General features: G+C 60.6%; 2 protein-coding genes across 7 annotated transcripts in view; one reads left to right on the forward strand and one right to left on the reverse strand.

Moving 5' to 3' along the window:
• The first annotated feature begins 979 nt into the window (after positions 1–979).
• Positions 980–3824, forward strand: Gpx4 (glutathione peroxidase 4). 2 transcript variants are annotated; one of them, XM_055607809.1, is made up of 7 exons: positions 980–1104; positions 1886–1980; positions 2075–2219; positions 2336–2487; positions 3282–3306; positions 3444–3503; positions 3579–3824. In XM_055607809.1, exons 1-7 carry the CDS (start codon positions 1021–1023, stop codon positions 3609–3611), a joined length of 594 nt encoding a protein of 197 aa, XP_055463784.1. In that variant the 5' UTR covers positions 980–1020; the 3' UTR covers positions 3612–3824. The 2 variants fall into 2 exon arrangements, with proteins under 2 accessions (XP_055463784.1, XP_055463785.1); XM_055607810.1 differs by lacking the exon at positions 980–1104 and adding an exon at positions 1405–1674.
• Positions 3825–4395: 571 nt separating this feature from the next.
• The window catches only part of Sbno2 (strawberry notch homolog 2), a 44784-nt gene continuing 30966 nt past the window's right edge, over positions 4396–18213 (reverse strand). For 4 of the 5 annotated variants that reach the window (XM_055607791.1, XM_055607794.1, XM_055607792.1 and 1 more), the window contains 27 exons: positions 16203–16286; positions 15855–15951; positions 15517–15671; positions 15291–15424; positions 15122–15212; positions 14897–15040; positions 13756–13873; positions 13265–13370; positions 12847–13000; positions 11372–11548; positions 11127–11224; positions 10551–10636; positions 9518–9709; positions 9115–9284; positions 8520–8651; positions 8256–8391; positions 8069–8181; positions 7879–7950; positions 7698–7806; positions 7481–7555; positions 7257–7400; positions 6233–6327; positions 6066–6158; positions 5848–5979; positions 5677–5753; positions 5333–5523; positions 4396–5253 (listed from right to left, as the gene is read on the reverse strand). In XM_055607791.1, the coding sequence (XP_055463766.1) occupies positions 4805–5253; positions 5333–5523; positions 5677–5753; positions 5848–5979; positions 6066–6158; positions 6233–6327; positions 7257–7400; positions 7481–7555; positions 7698–7806; positions 7879–7950; positions 8069–8181; positions 8256–8391; positions 8520–8651; positions 9115–9284; positions 9518–9709; positions 10551–10636; positions 11127–11224; positions 11372–11548; positions 12847–13000; positions 13265–13370; positions 13756–13873; positions 14897–15040; positions 15122–15212; positions 15291–15424; positions 15517–15671; positions 15855–15951; positions 16203–16286 (3624 nt within the window). In that variant the 3' untranslated portion in view covers positions 4396–4804. The remainder of the gene's footprint in view (positions 5254–5332; positions 5524–5676; positions 5754–5847; positions 5980–6065; positions 6159–6232; positions 6328–7256; positions 7401–7480; positions 7556–7697; positions 7807–7878; positions 7951–8068; positions 8182–8255; positions 8392–8519; positions 8652–9114; positions 9285–9517; positions 9710–10550; positions 10637–11126; positions 11225–11371; positions 11549–12846; positions 13001–13264; positions 13371–13755; positions 13874–14896; positions 15041–15121; positions 15213–15290; positions 15425–15516; positions 15672–15854; positions 15952–16202; positions 16287–18213) is intronic. The other variant, XM_055607795.1, reaches the window with a different exon arrangement.

Consider the following 18213-nt stretch of genomic DNA (forward strand, 5'->3'; position numbering starts at 1 on the left):
AGGTGCTGGGATTACACAAGTACCCATGTGTGCCTGTCACCTGCGTGCTGAGGTCTGAACGCAGCCCTTTGTGTGTGCGATCACTTTGTCCCCAGTGCCACCTCCTTCCCACGACCCAGTCTGTACAGCCTCCTCAGGGGTCAGGATCTGGCCTGCTGTCATAGACCTGGCATCTTAGTACCCCGGAGTCTAAGGCAGGGGGATTGCTGTGAGCCTCTAGCCGGCAGGAATGAGGGAAATCTGGGGCTTGGGCTGACAGCCCGCACTTAGCAGGCTCCAGGCCCTGGGTTCCATCCTTACACTGCCAGGCACTGCACATCTGCCTCTCCAGCTTTTAGGAGGTGAAGGCAGGAGGATTAGGAGCTCAAGATTATCCTGGGTTTACAAAGTGAGTTGAGGCAGGCCTGGGGTACCTAAAACCAGCTCTAAAGAAGAGAAAAATAGTGAAATGGACGTGTGTGTGGGCTGGAGAGAATAACATACACCTGCCATCCCAGCACTCAGTAGCCTGAGGCTGGAAGAACAGGGGTTCAAGGTCATCCTCTGCTACATCGGTCAAGGCTAGCCTGGGCTACATGAGATTCTGTCTCCAGGAGAAAAAGGAAGCTCCTGTGCTCAAAGGGGGTGATTAGGGGGATGACTCTGCCTCGTTTTCTATTCCCAGGGGTTCCCCTAGGCGCCCTGGCCCCCTGCCCAGCTGCAAGCAACCTCGCGGGTAACTAACTGTCCGCAATACTCCAACGCGCACTCCGCGCGGACGCGGCTCCCGTTTCTCCGACCGCCCCATCACTGAGCATGCGCAGTTGCTGACAACAACAAACCCGCAAGCCCAGCCCCGCCCACGCCACCCCCTCATTCCGTCTTCCCATTGGCTGCAGGGGCCTCGCGTCTTCAGCGCAGGCGCACCCGACCAGTAAGAGACGTCAGTGGGCGTGGCCAAGGGCGGGCAAGCCACACTCGGCCTCGTGCGTCCATTGGTCGGCTGCGTGAGGGGAGGAGCCGCTGGCTCCGGCCGCCGAGATGAGCTGGGGCCGTCTGAGCCGCTTACTGAAGCCGGCACTGCTGTGCGGGGCTCTAGCTGCGCCTGGGCTGGCAGTCACCATGGTGGGCGCCCTGGGGACGCGGGGGACTGCGGCCGCGGCCGGGGGCGGGGGCCGGATCCCCGCGTTCAGGATGGAGATCGGGGGCCGTGGGGTCGGTTGGCTGGAGTGGGGGGCGCCCGGGTGGCATCCCCGAGGCCGCACAGAGCCAGGCCTCGGCGGGGGAAGGTCCCCGGGGGCGTGAACCGGTGTCGGGGTCACCATGGCGGGCTCTGACCTGGTCACGCGCCCCGTCCGCCGCGGTGCGTCATAGTCGGCGGCGCCTTGGCTACCGGCTCTTTGTCCCCGCGCCGCGCTCGGGACCCGCAGAGGGGCGGCCATGGGCCGCGCGGCCGCCGGCACCCCGGGACGCTGCAGGCAGCGTAGCCGATCCCGGGGAGGCCGCCGACGGCGTCGATGCCGGCGCCGGAGTCCTCGGAGGCGCCGGGGCCCTCGGCGGAGGAGAGCTCGCTCGCGCCGCCGCCGCAGGGCGCGCGCCCGCCGGATGAAGTCGGGGCCCGAGTCGTCGGGCCCTCCTCCGGCCGCGCTGCGGCAGGGCCCCGACTGCAGCAGCTGCGCCGAGCTCCTGGGCTCGGTGTGCGTCCGGGGACACCCTGCCCCCTCCCCCGGGAGCGTCTTCAGGGGGCCGCAGCCTCTCAGGACTACCTGAGAGGGGCGCGTGTGCGGACCGAGGAGCCTGCCCTCCCCGCCCGGTGCCCCAGGGCTTGCCCTTGTTTTTATTTTATTTTATTTTTTTGACCGCCTGGGGGAATGGAGGTAGGACACTCAGTTTTCCTCTTTCACAGTGCGCATCCCGCGATGATTGGCGCTGTGCGCGCTCCATGCACGAATTCTCAGCCAAGGACATCGACGGGCACATGATTTGCCTGGATAAGTACAGGTGGGTGCCTGGACAGGAGGGTGGTGCAGGGCCAGTCTGAAGACGGGCCTTTCCTGACGGCCGCCTCATTTCCACTCTTTTTTTTCTCCCCCAGGGGTTTCGTGTGCATCGTCACCAACGTAGCCTCGCAATGAGGCAAAACCGACGTAAACTACACTCAGCTAGTCGATCTGCATGCCCGATACGCCGAGTGTGGTTTACGAATCCTGGCCTTCCCTTGCAACCAGTTCGGGAGGCAGGTGCGTGGCTGTCCCCAGTCGGCGCCCCCCCCCCTCTAGGGCCTGGGTCAGTGTTTGTGTGCAGGGTCTTTGTGTGCAGGGTCGCGCACCTTCCAAGTGACTGTTGCTTTCCACAGGAGCCAGGGAATAATCAGGAAATCAAGGAGTTTGCGGCCGGCTACAACGTCAAGTTTGACATGTACAGCAAGATCTGTGTGAATGGGGACGATGCCCACCCATTGTGGAAATGGATGAAAGTCCAGCCCAAGGGCAGGGGCATGCTGGGAAAGTGAGTGGCCCTGGCGGCGTGGGCAGATGGCCAGATGGCTCTGGGCCAGGGTGGGAGTAGGTGACAGCTTCTTAGTTTTGGGTGTGTTTGGGGGGGGGGGGGGCGCTCTCACTGTGCAGCTCTGGATGGCCTGGAACTCACAGGTCTTCCTGCCTTGCCTCCAAGGCAAGGGATTGAAGGTGTGAACCTCCTGACCCTGCCTCAAAGATTTGTTTCTATTTCATGTGTTGGTTGAAATAGAGAACCACCTGGGTGCATTGTCAGCAGAGGCCAGAAGAGGGGGTTGACTCTCCCGGAGCTGGAGTTAGAGGGTGCAAGGCACTGAACTTTTGTGTTCTCTGTAAGAACAGCCAGTGCTTTTAATCAGTGCTCTTAATCATTGATCACCGTCCTCCCCTCCCCCCTGAAAACTTTCCTTTTGTGTATGGGTGTTGTGTCTGAATGTCTGTCCGTGCCGTACATGCATGCCTGGCACCCTCAGAGGTGAGAAGAAGGTCTCTGAGTCCCTGGAATTGGAGTTAGAGACTTGGGTAGGCCAGCACGCTCTGTGGGTGCTGGCAGTGCCAGCCACCCCACCCCACCCCACCCTGTTCTCCGGAAGACCAGTGCGTTCTCTTAACCGCTGAGTGAGGCAGCCCACCACCCCCGTTCTTCTGAAGCAGGGTTCCCTCTGTAGCCCTGGCTGGCCTTGGAATTCAGATCCACCTGCCTCTGCCTCCTGGGTGCTGGGATTAAAGCTGGGCAGCACCATGCCCTGGTGCCACTTCTAAGCCCTCTTTCCTCCTCTCTTACAGCGCCATCAAATGGAACTTTACCAAGGTAAGAGTGGCTGGGGTTTCCGTGTGTGTGTGTGTCTGGGGTTTCCTTGTGTGAGCGTGTGGCTGGGGTTACCGTGTGTGAGCGTGTGGGTGTGGCCCGCTCCCCTGCACCCTGTCAACATGTCCTCTCTGCCCCAGTTTCTCATTGATAAGAATGGCTGCGTGGTGAAGCGCTATGGCCCCATGGAAGAGCCCCAGGTAAGCACCTTTGCGGAGGAGGGCTGGGTGAACGAGCCAGGCCAGGGCTGCCTGACCCGTGTCATCTCCCCACAGGTAATAGAGAAGGACCTGCCGTGCTATCTCTAGCCCTACAAGTGTGTGCCCCGGCCGAGCCCCCTGCCCTGTGACCCCTGGAGCCTTCCACCCCGGCACTCATGACGGGCTGCCTGCAAACCAGCCTGCTGGTGGGGCAACCCCGAGGACCTGGCGTGCATCCCCGCCGGAGGAAGGTCCAGAGGCCTGTGGCACTGGCTCGAGCTTCAGCTTGGCTGCCTTGTGGGAATAAAATGTAGAAATGTGCGTGTGTGTCCGTGGGTCAGGAATTGAGCGCACTGAGGATTGAGCAGTGCCTGTCCCTGGGACTCTGTGGGTGCAGATTGGAGTCAGCTGATCAAAAGCCCCTACTGACCCCGAGGCTCACAGGCCCACTGCCTGCAGTGGGTGTGGCTGAGCTGGGGCAGGCCAGGAGGGGCCAGTGGGTCCGATTGCGGCTGCCCCTGAACTACTGGCCCATGGCCTCTTCACTCCCTGTGGGGCTATGGCCTTTGGACTCCCAGGCTGAAGTGACTCTAGGACTGTGCATAAGTACCAGCAGATGGCCCCCTGCCTCCAGTGGTCCCTGCCAGCCCTTCCAGACTGCCCTGGAGGTCTCCCTCTTCCCGTCTGCAAAGCCGGGGACCCGGGATCCTCACCCCAACTGACCGCAGCTGCCACTGGTCTGGGATTAATTCCACCCCCCAGCATGTCCCAACCAGCCCACCTGAGGCAGGTTTGCTGTGTGGCCCTGTCACCTGTGTCTGTTAAGTGGGTGGCAGCCACTGTTCTGTGAGCCTCAGGTCCCCTCTTCCACTGGCCTTAACACACTGGGAAGTAGGCAAAAGGCGGTATATTTAAAAAAAGATCTTTACATATATACATCAGTTCATTATAAATACATAGAAACCAGGGCCCGCCGGCTGCCCACATTCTGGGGCTGGGGAGGGGCGGTTGACAATAATTTAGGGAGCAGGGGATTGCATATATTAACGGGGTCTGCCCCGTGGAGCCCCCGTAGACGGCGGAGCCTGAGCACCGGGTTTCCTGAGTTACCAGCTCTCTGGGACCACCAAGCCCCACAGCGTCCAGGCTGGGAGCTGCTGGAGCGGGGGAGGCCCAGAGGCCCCACACCGCGCTGGCTTGGAAGGCACTGCGGCCTGGCACCCTCAGTAGTCGTGGGAACCGTCTGCTTGCAGAGGAGCCGGTGGGCCTCCCTGCCCGGGACAGTGGTCCAGAGTGGCGGCCTATGAGTTTGGGAAGGGCGGACTGAACTGGATGACGCTCTGCCGCTCGGTGGCCCCACCACTCACGCCCACCAGGGGGGCAGGGTTCTGAGGGGGCACGGCGCGCAGAGAGCGGAGCATGTCCTCCAACACCTCCCTGAAGTTGATGTCGCAGCCCTGGTGTGCCAGCTCCGCGGGGTTGGTGGCAGGATCCCTCACGCCCAGCATCAGAGAGCTGGGGTCTGGGGGCGGCAGCGAAGGAAAGGTGAAGCGTGGAGGCGGCGGGAAAGCCTCGGCCGGGGGGCTGTAGGTCAAGTCCAGCACCTCACCAGGACCGCAGGGGAGCGCGAGAACGCGCGGAGTGGGTGGACGTGCGGACAGACCGTGTGTGCTGCGGCGCTTCACCTCGGCCTCCATCAGCTGCAGCTCCTGCAGGACGCGGGGGACGCAGCCCTCGGGGATCTTGATGCCTGTGGCGGCGCGGGCACGCGGTCAGGGCCTACCTGGGACCCCCTTCTCCGGGGACCACGCACCCACCGCCCCACTCACCCACTTGCTTCTTCTTGTCCTTGGTCTTGAGACGCACGATCTGCAGGTAGCTGCTGCTGCTGACGTCCGCCATGACGGCGGCGATGCGGCCCCACACGCGCAGCAGCGCCCCGCACAGCATGTAGTGGTGGCGGAGGCGCAGGCCCTGGGAGCAGGCCTTGCCCTCCTGTGCCAGTCGGCAGCGCTGGTTCCTGTACCGGAGGGGGGGGGAGGGGGAGGAGGGCGCCGAGCGCTGGTCAGCTCGCAGCAGCGGCAGCGCGCGCTCGCTTTCCCAGCCCACAGGGCCCTGGGACACTGGGCGCCCGGCCCCACCCTCTCCTGTAGCTTCCCGCCCAGGGCCTCACCAGGTGCTGTGGCTGCAATGCTCCAGAGAGAGGGCATAGCTGCTCTCCCAGGGCTCCCTGGCCTCTTCCGCGGTGACCTGGGGACGCAGGCCCAGGAGTCAACAGGGGAAACAGGCTCAGGAGCTCCCCTCGAGTTCCCAGCCGCCATAAAGGGGGTAGGTCCTTCCCTACCCGGTGGAACTTCCGGCACAGACTGTCCAGGGTCTCCAGCTGGCTCTGGCGGCCGATGTTCGGCTTGTACACAGTGAAATACTCGCCGCGATTCTGTTCTGCCAGGAGGCAGCTCGTCTTGCTCCCTCGTACCTAGGATCCAGAGTGGTGAGGCCTATGGCCAGCAGGGTCGCTGGGGAGGTGGCTGGCAGAGCACCCATCAGGAGTGGTCCACTCACCTTGTAGGAGAGGTAGAAGCCGTCATACGGACCCTTGAGCTCCAGCGACCTGTCCAATGCGTCTTCCCACTTCATACCGCGGTCTACACTGATCTGCCGTGGGAAGTGGGGTATTAGCAGGTTTGGGTGCTGGAGCCAGGGCTTGGGCTGGGTGGTCCTCTGCTCACCTTGTAGAAGACCACCTGCCCATCCTGTGGGTGTCCTGGTGCCAGGAACACCTGCTGGCTTTCTTCATGGATCTCATTGATGCCGGGGGCCAGGTCTGAGGAGAGGGTAGGAGGTCAGGGGTCAGGCCGATGGAGCTGATTCTCTTATATTTCCCATCAGCAGGCCCCAAAAGCCTGGAGGCCAGATGTCCTGTGGGTAGGCGTCTGGTAACCTCCAGGCTGGGTACTCGGCATCCTGTGCCCAGCTAACCAGAGAACTGTCTGTTGGTAAGGACGGATCTGTCTTTTTGTGTCCCTGCCTGTGTGCCCAGTGTGTGCTGTGCTGAGGTGGCCAGAAGACACCGTGGGACCCACTGGAGCGTCCCACTGCAGGCTTGCGTCCTGGGAGACTTGACCCCGCCCTCTGGAAGAGCAGCGACCTCACTGCTGCTCTCCCTCTGGCCTCTGTTTGGTCTGCTTTGAGGCAGGATCTCAAGTAGCTACTTTTAGTCGAGGGGGTGAGCCCAAACTCATCCTTCTGCCTCTGTGAGCGCTAGGTTGACAGGCGGGCGCCAGCACACTTAGAAACGACCATTTCTCTTCAGGGTCCACAACGTTAGCCCAGGCCGAGCAGACACTACGTTCAGTGAGCGCCAGCATGGAGCTGGCTCTCAGAGCAGCCCAACACAAAAACATTAGCTTCCCTCAGGGCGGGGTACCACACCCTGTAATCCAACAGAAGCAGTCCGATCTCTGTCAGCTCCAGGCCAGCCAGGGCTACACAGAGAAACCCTGTCTCAGAAAATCAGAAGTTAAAAAATAAAAACAGCAAAACCCAAAAACAAGCCCACAGGTAGCCTCCTGGAAGCACTGAGGTTATGTTGCTTCTCTTGGTCGGCTGGCTGGTTTTGTAGCCGCAGTTTGAGCCCTTCTGCGGGCTGCCCAGCGTCAGCAGGTTAGCCTCTCTGGGCCTCATCGGCAGCCACTCAACGGTCACTTCCCACAGAGGCTGCACTGGTCCCTGGGCCCCACCTCTGGAACTCACCCAGGATGCCCATGTCGTATCTGCCCTCCTTCTTGTCTATCTCGATGAGGTGGTCAAAGGTGTCAGAGAAATACTGGAACAGAGCATTCTGCTTGTGGACCTCCAGCCCAAGGATGCGATTCAGGAACTTGGTGATGGAGCAGTCTGCAGGTGGATGGAGTTGGGTCTCAGGCCAGCGTCCTCACCCTCCCAGTCGCTATCTTCCTCGTAATTGGGGGACTCACCCTTTTCCACATCCAGGCAGCCGGTGCGTGACTCTCGGACGCCGATGCCCACAGACAGCAGCCCCTGCTTCATGTCTGCGGGGGAAGACCTAACGCTGACCTCGGATCCCAGGGCGCCCTCTCCCTAGAATCCCACCCACACCCAGTCCCCAAATTCTGACAGAACCAGCCCCCACTGTACTCCCCACGCCTCCCTGACTCAGGAGCCCAGGCTCACCACGGAAGAAGGCGGCATCCCCTCCAGGGTAGCCCTGGGGCAGGGGCACCCGGCTGTCTGTCTGGCCCAGGATCGTGGCAAGGACACGGCTGAGCGCACGGGCGCCGTACTGTGGGGCAGATGGGGTGAGTGAGGCCGGGGCAGGGGGCGGCCTCCCCGAGGCTGCTCACCCTCTACCTACCTTGTTCTCGAAGTTGTACTTGCTCAGGTCTCGGGACTCAGTGGCTCGGCGATCTCCGTGGGTCAGGGCACCCTGTTAGGGTGGCCCAGGACAATCTGTGATTCAGATTCCAGCATCCCCTCAGCCTGCCCCAGTCCCGCCCAGCAAGGCTCCCCCCCTCCCCAGACCTTGCCACCCCCGGCCTGCTCACCAGGCTCTCCAGCCGCTTGGCCACAATGGAGGCAAACCTGCGCTCCCCTGCCAGCTCGGAGATGAGGAAGACGTACTCGGGTGCTGAGACTTGGTTGGACCTGTGGGTTCGGCCTAGGGACAAAAAGGCTCTAAGAGACTGGGGCAGGTTCCGGGGAAGGGCAGCCGGGGCGGGGCCAGGGCCTCACCAAACTGCTGAATGGCCCGGTCTGCGCTCCAAGGCAGCTCCAGTGTCATGTGTACGCGGCGCCGCTGGTTCTGGACACGCCGATCGGCTTGGAGGGAGACACCGGAGCTGGAAGCCTCAGAGATGATGGCCACGAGCTGGAGGTGGGGGGAGATAGGTCAGGGTAGTGGGGCCGCCCTCCTCGCTGCTCAGCTCCAGGTGCACGCACGGACCCCCACCTGGCAGCCATTCACTCGCACAGCCCTGGCCCTGGCCCTGGCCCCACCTTCTCGCCACTCATGAAGCGCTGCTTCTCCTTGAGGTTCACGTGGTCGATGGACAGGCCCTGTTCTGCTCTGGACTCAAAGACCACTGACCCGTCTGGCCTGGATACCACACGGCCTTTCCTGCCAGTCATCTGTGGTTGAACGGGGAGAAAGGAGGTCCCGACAGGGTCAGTGTGGTGGCCCCGGGGGCCCAGTGCACCATGGCCCTGTCTGAGGTACAAGGTGGCTCTGCTGGGACCCTGTGCAGGGAGCTGGTTTCCAATGTGGCCTCCGCAGCCATGAGGACTCCTGACACTACCAAAGTATTTCCTTCCTTTCTGTTTAGAGAATACTTTTTATTTTCTGTGTAAGTGTGTCTGAGCGTGTGGCACAGTGCTGGTGCCTCAGGTCCACCTGGAAGAGCAAGAAGTGTGCTTATCTGCTGAGCCTTGTTTCCAGCCCTTCCCCTTTTTGAGACTGGCGCTCATGTAGCCCAGGCTGGCCAGTGGGGGTGGGTAGGGGACAGGTGCTAAGGACCCTCTGCAGCCAGGCTGACCCCTGTCCCTAGGGGCTGACCCACAGGGCCCTCGGAGCTGTCTAGGGCCCCAGGCTCACCTCGGCCACACACTCAGGGCCCCCAAGCTGGTGGATGAGCTGGTCCAGAGTGTTCACCGGCAGCTCTCGGCCGAGTGCGCGCACCTTAGCCAGCAGGCCCTGCTTCAGCCGTTCCACCCGGTCCAGGACACCAGGGCCCTGCAGCTCTCTCTGAAGGGGGTACACGGGACCTGGGAGTGAGGAAAAGGGTCAGTGAAGTGGCCTCGCCAGGATGAAGAGAGTCACAGCAGAGGAATGGAGGCCCCTGGGTACAACAGGCCTCAGTCTGCTGAGTTTAATAGCAGGGTCTTGACCTTGGGTGTGAGACTCAGTTTCCCCATCCGTAACACGGGTACCTGGTGGGGAGAGGGCCTCACGTGGCTGTGTGTGCTACCTGGAGTCTGGCTGGATGACAGGCGCTCACCTCGGTCATCTATGGGGAGTGTCGGGGCATCCACGATGACGACATCATCATCTACCAGGGACTCTGGGGATGAATTGAAGTCGCTATCCAGGCCAGCATCCGAGTCGGTGCTGCTGCCATCGCTGATGCGGATAACTCCTGCTGGCTCCAGTGCCAGTCTGGGAGCCTTGGCGCTGCGACCCCGAGGCCGCCCTGCAGGGAAGTCACAGGTCAGCTTGTGGGGGCAGCTGCAGAAGGTGAGGCTGGGGTTAGGGCTGAGGGTGAGAGGCACTGAGGCTGGGAGGGGGTTAGCCTTGGGAGGGGAGGGACCCGGGGACTGTGTGAGACCAGGCCAGCTTCTTGCTGTTCTGATGTGTTCTGTACTCCCGCCAGCCCTACTTCTGAGGGTGAGGGGAACTGGAGTACCATGTCTCCACCCTCAGCCATGATAGGCTTCATGCCTGGACCCCAGCGGTAGGGCAGAGGAAGTCAGAGCCTCGAGGGACAGGTCCAGGGTGCTCATGTAACAGTCTGACAGATGCCAGAAAGCCTGGAGTGGGGAGGTGAGAGGTCCTGTGTGTGTTTGGGGACTATGGAGTGCAGGTGCCCTGTGCTGTCCTTCGAGCCTGGCTGTGTCTGTAGGTGAATCTTTGGGTTCTCTGGGCCTGGCTTTGGAAGGCAGGAGGCTATACGCCCTACCCAGAGCCCTCAGGCACGGGACAGTCTTTAAGTCAGCATACGCGGCTGAGAAGCAGGGGCTGTACAGCACCTGCCAAGAGTGGGGCTGGAGCTGGGATCTGTCGTGTCACGGGTCCCCAGGGCCTCGGCTAGTGGGGGCTGGTTGAGCCAGCCGGGGGGCCTGAGGTTGGAGCCTGCTGGGATCTTGGCGCAGGCCTGTGCTTGTCTGAACGCCCTGCAGGGCTGTGCCAGCACCACACACTTTCGCTGTCCGTGGTGCTCACATGCAGGCCACTAGAGTGGGACCAGCTCCAGCTAGCTCTGGGCAGGGGTGGGGAGTAGAGAGCACAGAGCAGGGGAGGAGCTGGGGGCTTACGTCTCCTCTTCCTTCCTGCCCGGTCACGGTCACGCCTCCTCCTGGTGGAAGGGAAGTGCTTCTGAATCAGGGACAGGAAGACGCCTCTGTAAGGGAGAAGGAAGAGGGCTCAGCAAAAGGGTCAGCCCATGGCCATGAAGCTCAAGGAGGGGGTGGTGGGCAGGACACAATGGCTCCCAGGCTGGGGACTCAGGCAGGACCAGGCAGGAAGGAGCCTCACTGGGTGCACTGAGGTGGCTCTTGAGAGGGACTTGTAGGCCTGTGGGGCCACAATGTCAGGCCTGGGGGCCCCATGGAGCTGTGTTGAAATAGCACCACCCATGTACAGGCAATGGTACGAAAGTCTCCTTTTGAGACCCCAGAATGCGCCCTCCAGACCCAGGGGTTGCCCACAGGATTCCTGTCTGGTCCTGCCCTGGCGGCTTTTCCCCACATGCCGAGGGCAAGGGGCAGCAATAGGCCACGGCAAGGTGAGGCCCCAGGGAGCTGCACGGCAGGAGCTGCCCCAGCGTGTTCTGTGCCCCGTCCCTCATCGCCCTGTCCCAGTGCCGCACCCCCCGCTTCCCTAGCACTCACTCTGCTGCGGAGACGAAGCAGTGCAGGTGCCCCTCATTCTCGGCCAGCACCTCACGGGTCCGAGCCTCACCCGTGGACTGCAGCCCGATGACCACGCACTGCAGGGAAGCGGTGTCTGAACCAGGCTCCTGGGTGACTGTCCCACCCCGCCCATGTAGCCCAGAGACCCTGCTCGGTCCCCGGGCAGCGGCGGCGGCCACCCCCCGACTCTGAGGGGAGGCGGCAGGGGTCAGCAGCCCCCTCACCTTGTCACGGCTCAGCTCCAGCTGGGCCAGCTCCACGAGCCGGTGCACCTTGGCTGCAATGCACAGGTACTTGAAGAAGCGCTGGTGTGCCGACCAGAACTGACCCCATAGGGACTTGCGAGACTCCAGGCCGATCCAGTCGGCTGCCTGCTGGAAGACGCTCAGCGCCTCGGCCCACTGCAAGAGCAAGGCCTGTGCTGAGCCGGCCAGCCTGTGTTTGGCAGCAGCAGAGGCGGTGTGGGGAGGGAGCACAGGGCATGGCGAACACGGTCGAAACACGCTGCACATGCAAAGCCGCCAAAGAACCGCTGGGGGGGGGGGGGGGGAGTAGGGCTGGTTTGCTTGTTATTTGATTAAGAGTCTCACGGAGCCTAGGCTGGCCTTGAACTCCTGAACCCTTTGCTTCAGCCTCCTGGGCACTGATAGGTGGATGCTGGATGTCTGACAAAGCACCTCCCTCTTCTGGGGAGGGGCTCCCTGAGAGAGAGGGTGTCATCTATCCCAGGCTGGACACATAACCAACAATGCCCTTCAATTTCTGATCCTCCTGCCTCCACCTCCCAAGTGCTGGGATGACAAGCACGCACCCCACTCCCAGTTTCAACGTTTCCACAGGGCAGCGGAACTCATAGCCGCCTGGAGGCTGGACATGGTCACTGGCTCCAGGTCACCATCTAGGGCAACATGCCTGGGAGTCCTAGCAAGTGGGGATGGGCCTGCTAGTGTCACAGGTGTGAATCCTCCATGCAGAAACCAGGTGAGTTACAGTGAGTTAAGATAATCTCGGCCAGAAGTGCTGGCGCATACCTTTAATCGCAGTGCTCGGGGAGGCAGAGGCAGGTGGACTGCGGTGAGTTGGAAGGCCAGCCTGAGCTAGAGAGTAAGTCCAAGACAGACAGGGCTACACAGAGAAACCCTCAAAAAAAAAAAAAAAATCTCAAAAATAAAAGTGATGGAGGATGAAGAGCTGCTCTTCCAGAGGACCCAGGTTCAATTCCCAGCACCCACACAGCAGCTCACAAATGTGTGCAACTCTAGTTCCAGGAGATCTGACACTCTCACAGGCACACATACATACAGGCATACATACAGGCAAAAACCCCACCAATGCCCAAAAATAAGAGTAAGTAAATTTTTTTTTTTTTTAAATAGCCAGGAGGTAATGACACACACCTTTAGTCCCAGCAGACATCTCTATAAGTTCAAGGCCAGCCTGGTCTACAGAGTGAGTTCCAGAACAGACACAGAAACAGAGAAATCCTGCCTTAAAAAAACCAAAAAGAATAGAAAAGAAAACACACACACACACACACACACACAAAGTAAAAGTGGAAAAAAACACGAAGAATTGCCTCAGGCGGACGGATGCCCCTGCCTGAGCCCAGGAATCATCTGCTCCCTGCCATAGAGCCCACACAGTGTGGCACAGATGAGGAGGAAAATCAGGGTTCCTGCAGACAGTCACCCCAACCTACCAGCCGGGCAGCCCGATTGTAGACCTGCTCGAAGGCGGGGGACAGTGGGATCTCCTCAATGCGGAACGTCACCCCCGAGAAACTGAGCTGGCGTGCGATGTACATGCCGCTGACCTTCATGTCCATGGCCACAAGCTCCATGGCGCCCACTCCCCTGCAGACAGACAGGGTCTTTGAGCACTGCGTCCCACTAGGGTACAGGCTGCAAAGAGCAGGAGGGGAACTTCTGCACAGGCCTGGGCTGTGAGGATGAGGGCTGCGCCTGGCTGGGGGGAGATCTGTGTGGCTAGAGAGGAGTACAGCAGAGCGACCATGAGAGGGGAGGGGCTCATCCGTCTGAGGAGACAGGTGGTGCTGGGAGAGACCGGCCCTCTGGATGTCTGGTGGGGAGCCCCCCCACAGGCAGCGAGGGGCTCACCTCTTCTCAATGGCATGCAGGAACTCCTCGAAGGTCCGGAAGGGTGTGCCCTCACCCCAGATGCCCAGGCGGCTCATGTAGATCATGTTTCGAGGTTCAGAGGCACCTGGTGGTTGGAAGCAGGGACCTGAGGCCGGCAACTCAAGACACAGCTGGGAAGTGGCACGGGTCATATGGAGGCTGAGTGGGGTACAGGGTTGTAGGCCCAGGGAGGCCTGGGGGCCAAGGGAGGGGAACTGAGGCTCTGGGGAACATGTCCAGGGCACCCGCAAGCTCAGCCGGAGGCTGTCAGCAGAGGAGAGGCTGGCTTAGAGACAGCAAGCTCCACGTTTGCCCCAGGGGCCAAGCAGAAACAAGGCACAGGTCCAAACTCCGTGCACGGCTGGTAGCTCAGGCCCCACTGCTGTCCCTCCTGTGTAGGTGACAGCACTAACAGTGCCACATAGGTGACAGGGTCGCCCACCCTGGTCGGCTGCTGTCCCATGTCCCACCTGTGGCGCTGGCGTACACTACCCTGGCCTGGGGCAGCTTGCTCTGTAGGTCCAGCACGGCCTTGCCCATCTTGGTGGAGCTGGCATTCTTGGCCTTGTGGCACTCGTCAAACACAATCTGGGGTACGCTGGGTTAAGGAATGTTCCAGAAGGACGGAAGCTGTCCCTAGTCAAATATCCCACTCCTCCACAGAAGGGACTGTAGAACGTGGGGATAGGGGCTGTATCTGTCAACTGGGAGGATATGGGAGCTTGGGATCTGGGACCCTCAATAGCTGGTAGGTGTTAAAAATGTGCTGGCGGTGGGGCATGGGAGCTCAGTGGGAGGTGTGCTTGCTTAGCAGGCGTGAAGCTCTGGGCTCCATCCTCAGGCCTAGTGCCTGCCTGCTATAGCTGAGAGACCCTGTCTAAATTAAAAAAAAAAAAAAAAAAAAAAAGTAAGGAGCTGGGTGCGGTGGTGCATGTCTGTAATCCCAGGACTTAGGGAGGCAGAGGCAGGAGGATCTGTGAGTTCAAGGCCAGCCTGGTGTACAAAGTGAATCTAGGATAGCCAAGACTAAACTGAGAAACCCTGTCTCGAAAAAAAACACAACAAAAAAGGCACTAAGTGGAGGCGTCAACTTAGACTACATGGTAAGACTATCTCAAGACCAACAGGAGAAAGACAGCAAGAAAACACTGGCTAGAGTCTCTCCCCGAAGCAGGGCAGACCCTGTGGGCCCCAGGCACATCCCTGTAGGGCCAGCAGTGGATGCCCTGGGTCTTTAGGCTGCCCACACTGAGGAGCTCCAGCAGAGACCAGCTTGTCCCGCACTGTCAGCCTTCAGCGTGTGTGGTAGCCACTGCCTTCCAGTCACTTCTCACACTCGAGGGTATCTGGTCACCCACAGGCTTGCTCGGGCGCGACCAGGAGGTGCAGGCAATAAGGAAGGCTTGCAGGTCCTGCACTGTGCTCAGCCCAGTATCAGCACGGCTCTCAGAGGTGCTGTGAGGTGATGAGGAGGCTCCTGGCTGGTCTGGGAGCGCCAAGGCCTCAGTCTTGGACCCCTCCCATACACTCAGCAGCCACCCAGTACAGGCTTAGCCCTTGGGCTCTGGCCTTCTCCACGCGGTCCACCCCGCCACCACGGCCACAGGATACCACGCCATCGAAGGCCTCTCCACACCACTGCAGGATCTGGCGCAGGCGCGTGCGGTGCTGCCCGCCCGCCTGGCTTTCTCCAATAAGGGCAGAGTAGGTGGCAAAAAGGACACCCTCTGAGGTAGTGTTGTCGCCGTACTTGATCTGTGGACAGATTCAGCCATGGGTATGTGTTCAGGGACACTCCCCTGCCTCTGTATTCAGCCGCTGTCTGTGCCTGCCTACCTTGCTGAGGGCGTGCACCAAAATGCCCGGGGCCTCGATGTCTCTCAGGTCCCGTTCTGCGTCATACTTGAGGTCATTGGAGGCACTGAACCTGGGGAAAGGCCTGGTCAGGAGCCCCACTCCCTGCCCTATCCCACCTACCCGCTCCATTAGGCCAGGAGGAGCTCACCACAGAGCCTTCTTCCGGCCTCGCAGGTAGTTCTCCACTATGATGCCAGCCACTGTGCGGCCCTTGCCCACGCCGGCCCCATCCCCAATTAGGAAACCAGCACGCTGCCCACTGGGCAACAGAACCTCGTGTTGCTGTGGGTGAGCAGAGATTCGTCAGGTCAGGCCTGGGATGCCTGGTGCCCTCCTTATGAGCATGGTGGGCGGGGTGGGGCAGGGCCAGCTACCTGGCAGGCATAGGTGATGGCTTCCAGCTGTAAGGCAGACAGGGTGCCCTTGTCTGAGACGGGTAGGGCCAGGGTGTAGGTGATGTCTGGGGGGGGAACGCTGGACAGTGTGCTGGTCTCCACCACGCGGTCTGGGTGCTGCTTCCCAATCTTGGCTGGTGAGGGGACAGAGGGCAGAGTTGGCCCAGGACAAGGGAAGCGGCAGGCTACTGGAAGTGACTGGTAGGTGCCAGCCAGCCACCGTGCACAGACCACCCCGCTCCCGGTGCCTCCATGCTGTGGGTGGGAGAATCTTGTCTTCCCGGGCATCTCCATCCTGCCCTGGCCCAGACACTTACACTTGGATGGGACATAGTCGGCATAGGTCTCGGTGTGGCCCAGTTCTTCAGCCTCCTCCTCTTCCTCTGCCTCCTCCTCCTCAGGCTGGCTGTGTGACTGTAGGGAGTGACAGTCCACACTGCAGGGCCCCAGCACCCCCAGGGTGGTAGGCATGCTGTACGCAGTGGGCCTAGCACCGTGCTATGGGATGGAGACTCCACCCTTACCTCTAAGTGGGGCCTCAACTTTTCCAGCTGTATAATGGGCAGGGCAGCCCGGCACCCAGGCTTCCCAGGGCCCAGCACACTGGACATGCCTTTGGAGCCTCTCTCTAGATCCCCAGGAAATACCCCAGCTTTCCAGGTTACCTGGTAGCTGACGAGAAGTGGGGTGCTGGAGACTGAGGTCACCGGGTCTTCGAGAGCTGAAAATGGCCCACTAGGCAGGAACAGCTAGGGGACAGCAGGGCAGGGTGTGAGCCACAGCCTTTCATGCCGGCGTCTGTATCCCTAGGCAAGGACTGCTCATTTTCAGGGGTGAAAGCCCTACCCCCACTCAACCTGGACTCGGCAGACCCTGGCAGGGTAGGCTGAGAACAGCTGTGTCCCTCTGGCACATGAGAGACTCTAAGATGGTAGCCCCTGGTCCAGGGAAAAGTGGACAAGAGCCAGCCAGCCAGCCCTGGCATGCAGACCTGGGCCCTGAGGGCTGGGCAAATGTCCTCAGGAGTGACTAAGTGCCCAGTAGCTGAGGGCGGCCCGACACCTGTGGTGGGATCTCAAGATCTCCCCAGGGCAAAGGTTCCTTTGTGGGTGGTCAGGTGAGAATGTCCCCCTCACTGTGACTGGACTCCAAACGTCCCACAGCAGAGACGTAATACCAGCCACAGGTGCTGACCCTGGTCTGGACAAATGGTGTGGCCTGGCCAGTGGGCAGAGTCTGAGGCCACAGTAGGGTACAGGGCTCTCCTGCGCAAACTGATTATCAACTCCTCCACCTAAAGCTATATGGATATATTTTAAAGATTTACTTATTTTAAGTGCATGGCTGTTTTCCTTCCATGAGTGTAAAGCGCACTGTGTGAACGCAGGGCCTGTGGAGGCCAGAAGAAGGTGCTGGACCCCTAAACTAGAGTCATACATGGTTGGTATCTACCACGTAGATGCTGTGAACAGAGCCTGCGTACCCCCTTTTTCTTCAGATGGGCTTAGGTAGCCCAGGCTGGCCTCAAACTCCCTTTGTAGCCAAGGATGACCCTGAACTCCCAATCCTCCTGCCTCTGCCTCCTGGGCCCCCGGTGACATACACAGCTCACCTAGCCCACGTGGCCCAGGGAATGGAAGCCAGGGCTCCGTGCAGGCCAGGAGAAGGCTCTACTCACGGAGCCCAGGCCTCTGCTTAGCTCACTTGAGACGCAGCACCCTAAGGGAGGACACGAGTCTTTAGGGCACTCCGGGACCGTCACTGTCACAAGGCCCTTGTTCTGCTGGGAACAGGGCCAGGGATGTTGAAAGCCAGCGGAAGCTTGGGAAGGTTACAAGTCCACACTCAGCCCTCCTGCCTTCTTGCTCTCTCTTTTTTTTCTTTCTTAAATTAACAAAAACCCAAACAGCCTGTGGAGGTTCCTGGAAGGCTGAGTCATGTTCCGGGCCGGGGCAGCAAAGGGTGTTGGGTTTCAGATATGGAGCTTGGTCCCGGCAGCCTGGGGCCCTGGACGGGGTGGGCAGGACCCTGTGGCCTTGATCTCAGGAGGAACAGGCCTTGAGGCTCCACACAGCAGGGGGTGGGGTGGGGCACACAGGGGCCCCTGTCCTGCTGGCTCTGTGCCAACTGGGCCTGAGCTTAGAGTGTAGGGCATCAAGGTCTCCCCCTGGAGGCTCCTGGACGCATTCCTAACTTACACTCTCAAGGTCTAGGAGCTTCATCTGGAAGACCTTTGGGGAGGCCTGGACTGGGGTGCCTTGCATTGCTGCGATCAGGGACCAGGTCAGGCTCCATGAGCACGCCAGGAACCCCCTAGGTCAGGAGGACCATCCATGGCTCCCATACGTTATTAGTGTCCTCTTGGGGGCAAAACTGCTGGTTAAGATCCCTCTAGGCTAGAGTCCTACACACCCCAAAGCCTGTGCTGCACATTCGTCTGCACATTCATCGGCTCTGTGTGCAGGGGCACAGGTCGGTCCTGGGAGCCAGGGTTCCCAGAGACTCTGCTTGCCTCACTGTGGTGCTTCCTGTGGTCTCACGGGGTCAGGGAACAGACCCGGCATTAAACCATCAGCCACATGTTCTCTCAGCCTGAACTCGAGGCCCGGTCCTCCCCGGGAGGCGTCGTGGGGCCTGCAGGGAGCTCAGCAGGGTGCTCAGCAGGGGTCACTATCG

Source organism: Psammomys obesus, unplaced genomic scaffold (assembly GCF_907164565.1).
Source record: "Psammomys obesus unplaced genomic scaffold, mPsaObe1.curated_primary_1811, whole genome shotgun sequence".
In the NCBI taxonomy this organism is placed as follows: Eukaryota; Metazoa; Chordata; class Mammalia; order Rodentia; family Muridae; genus Psammomys; species Psammomys obesus.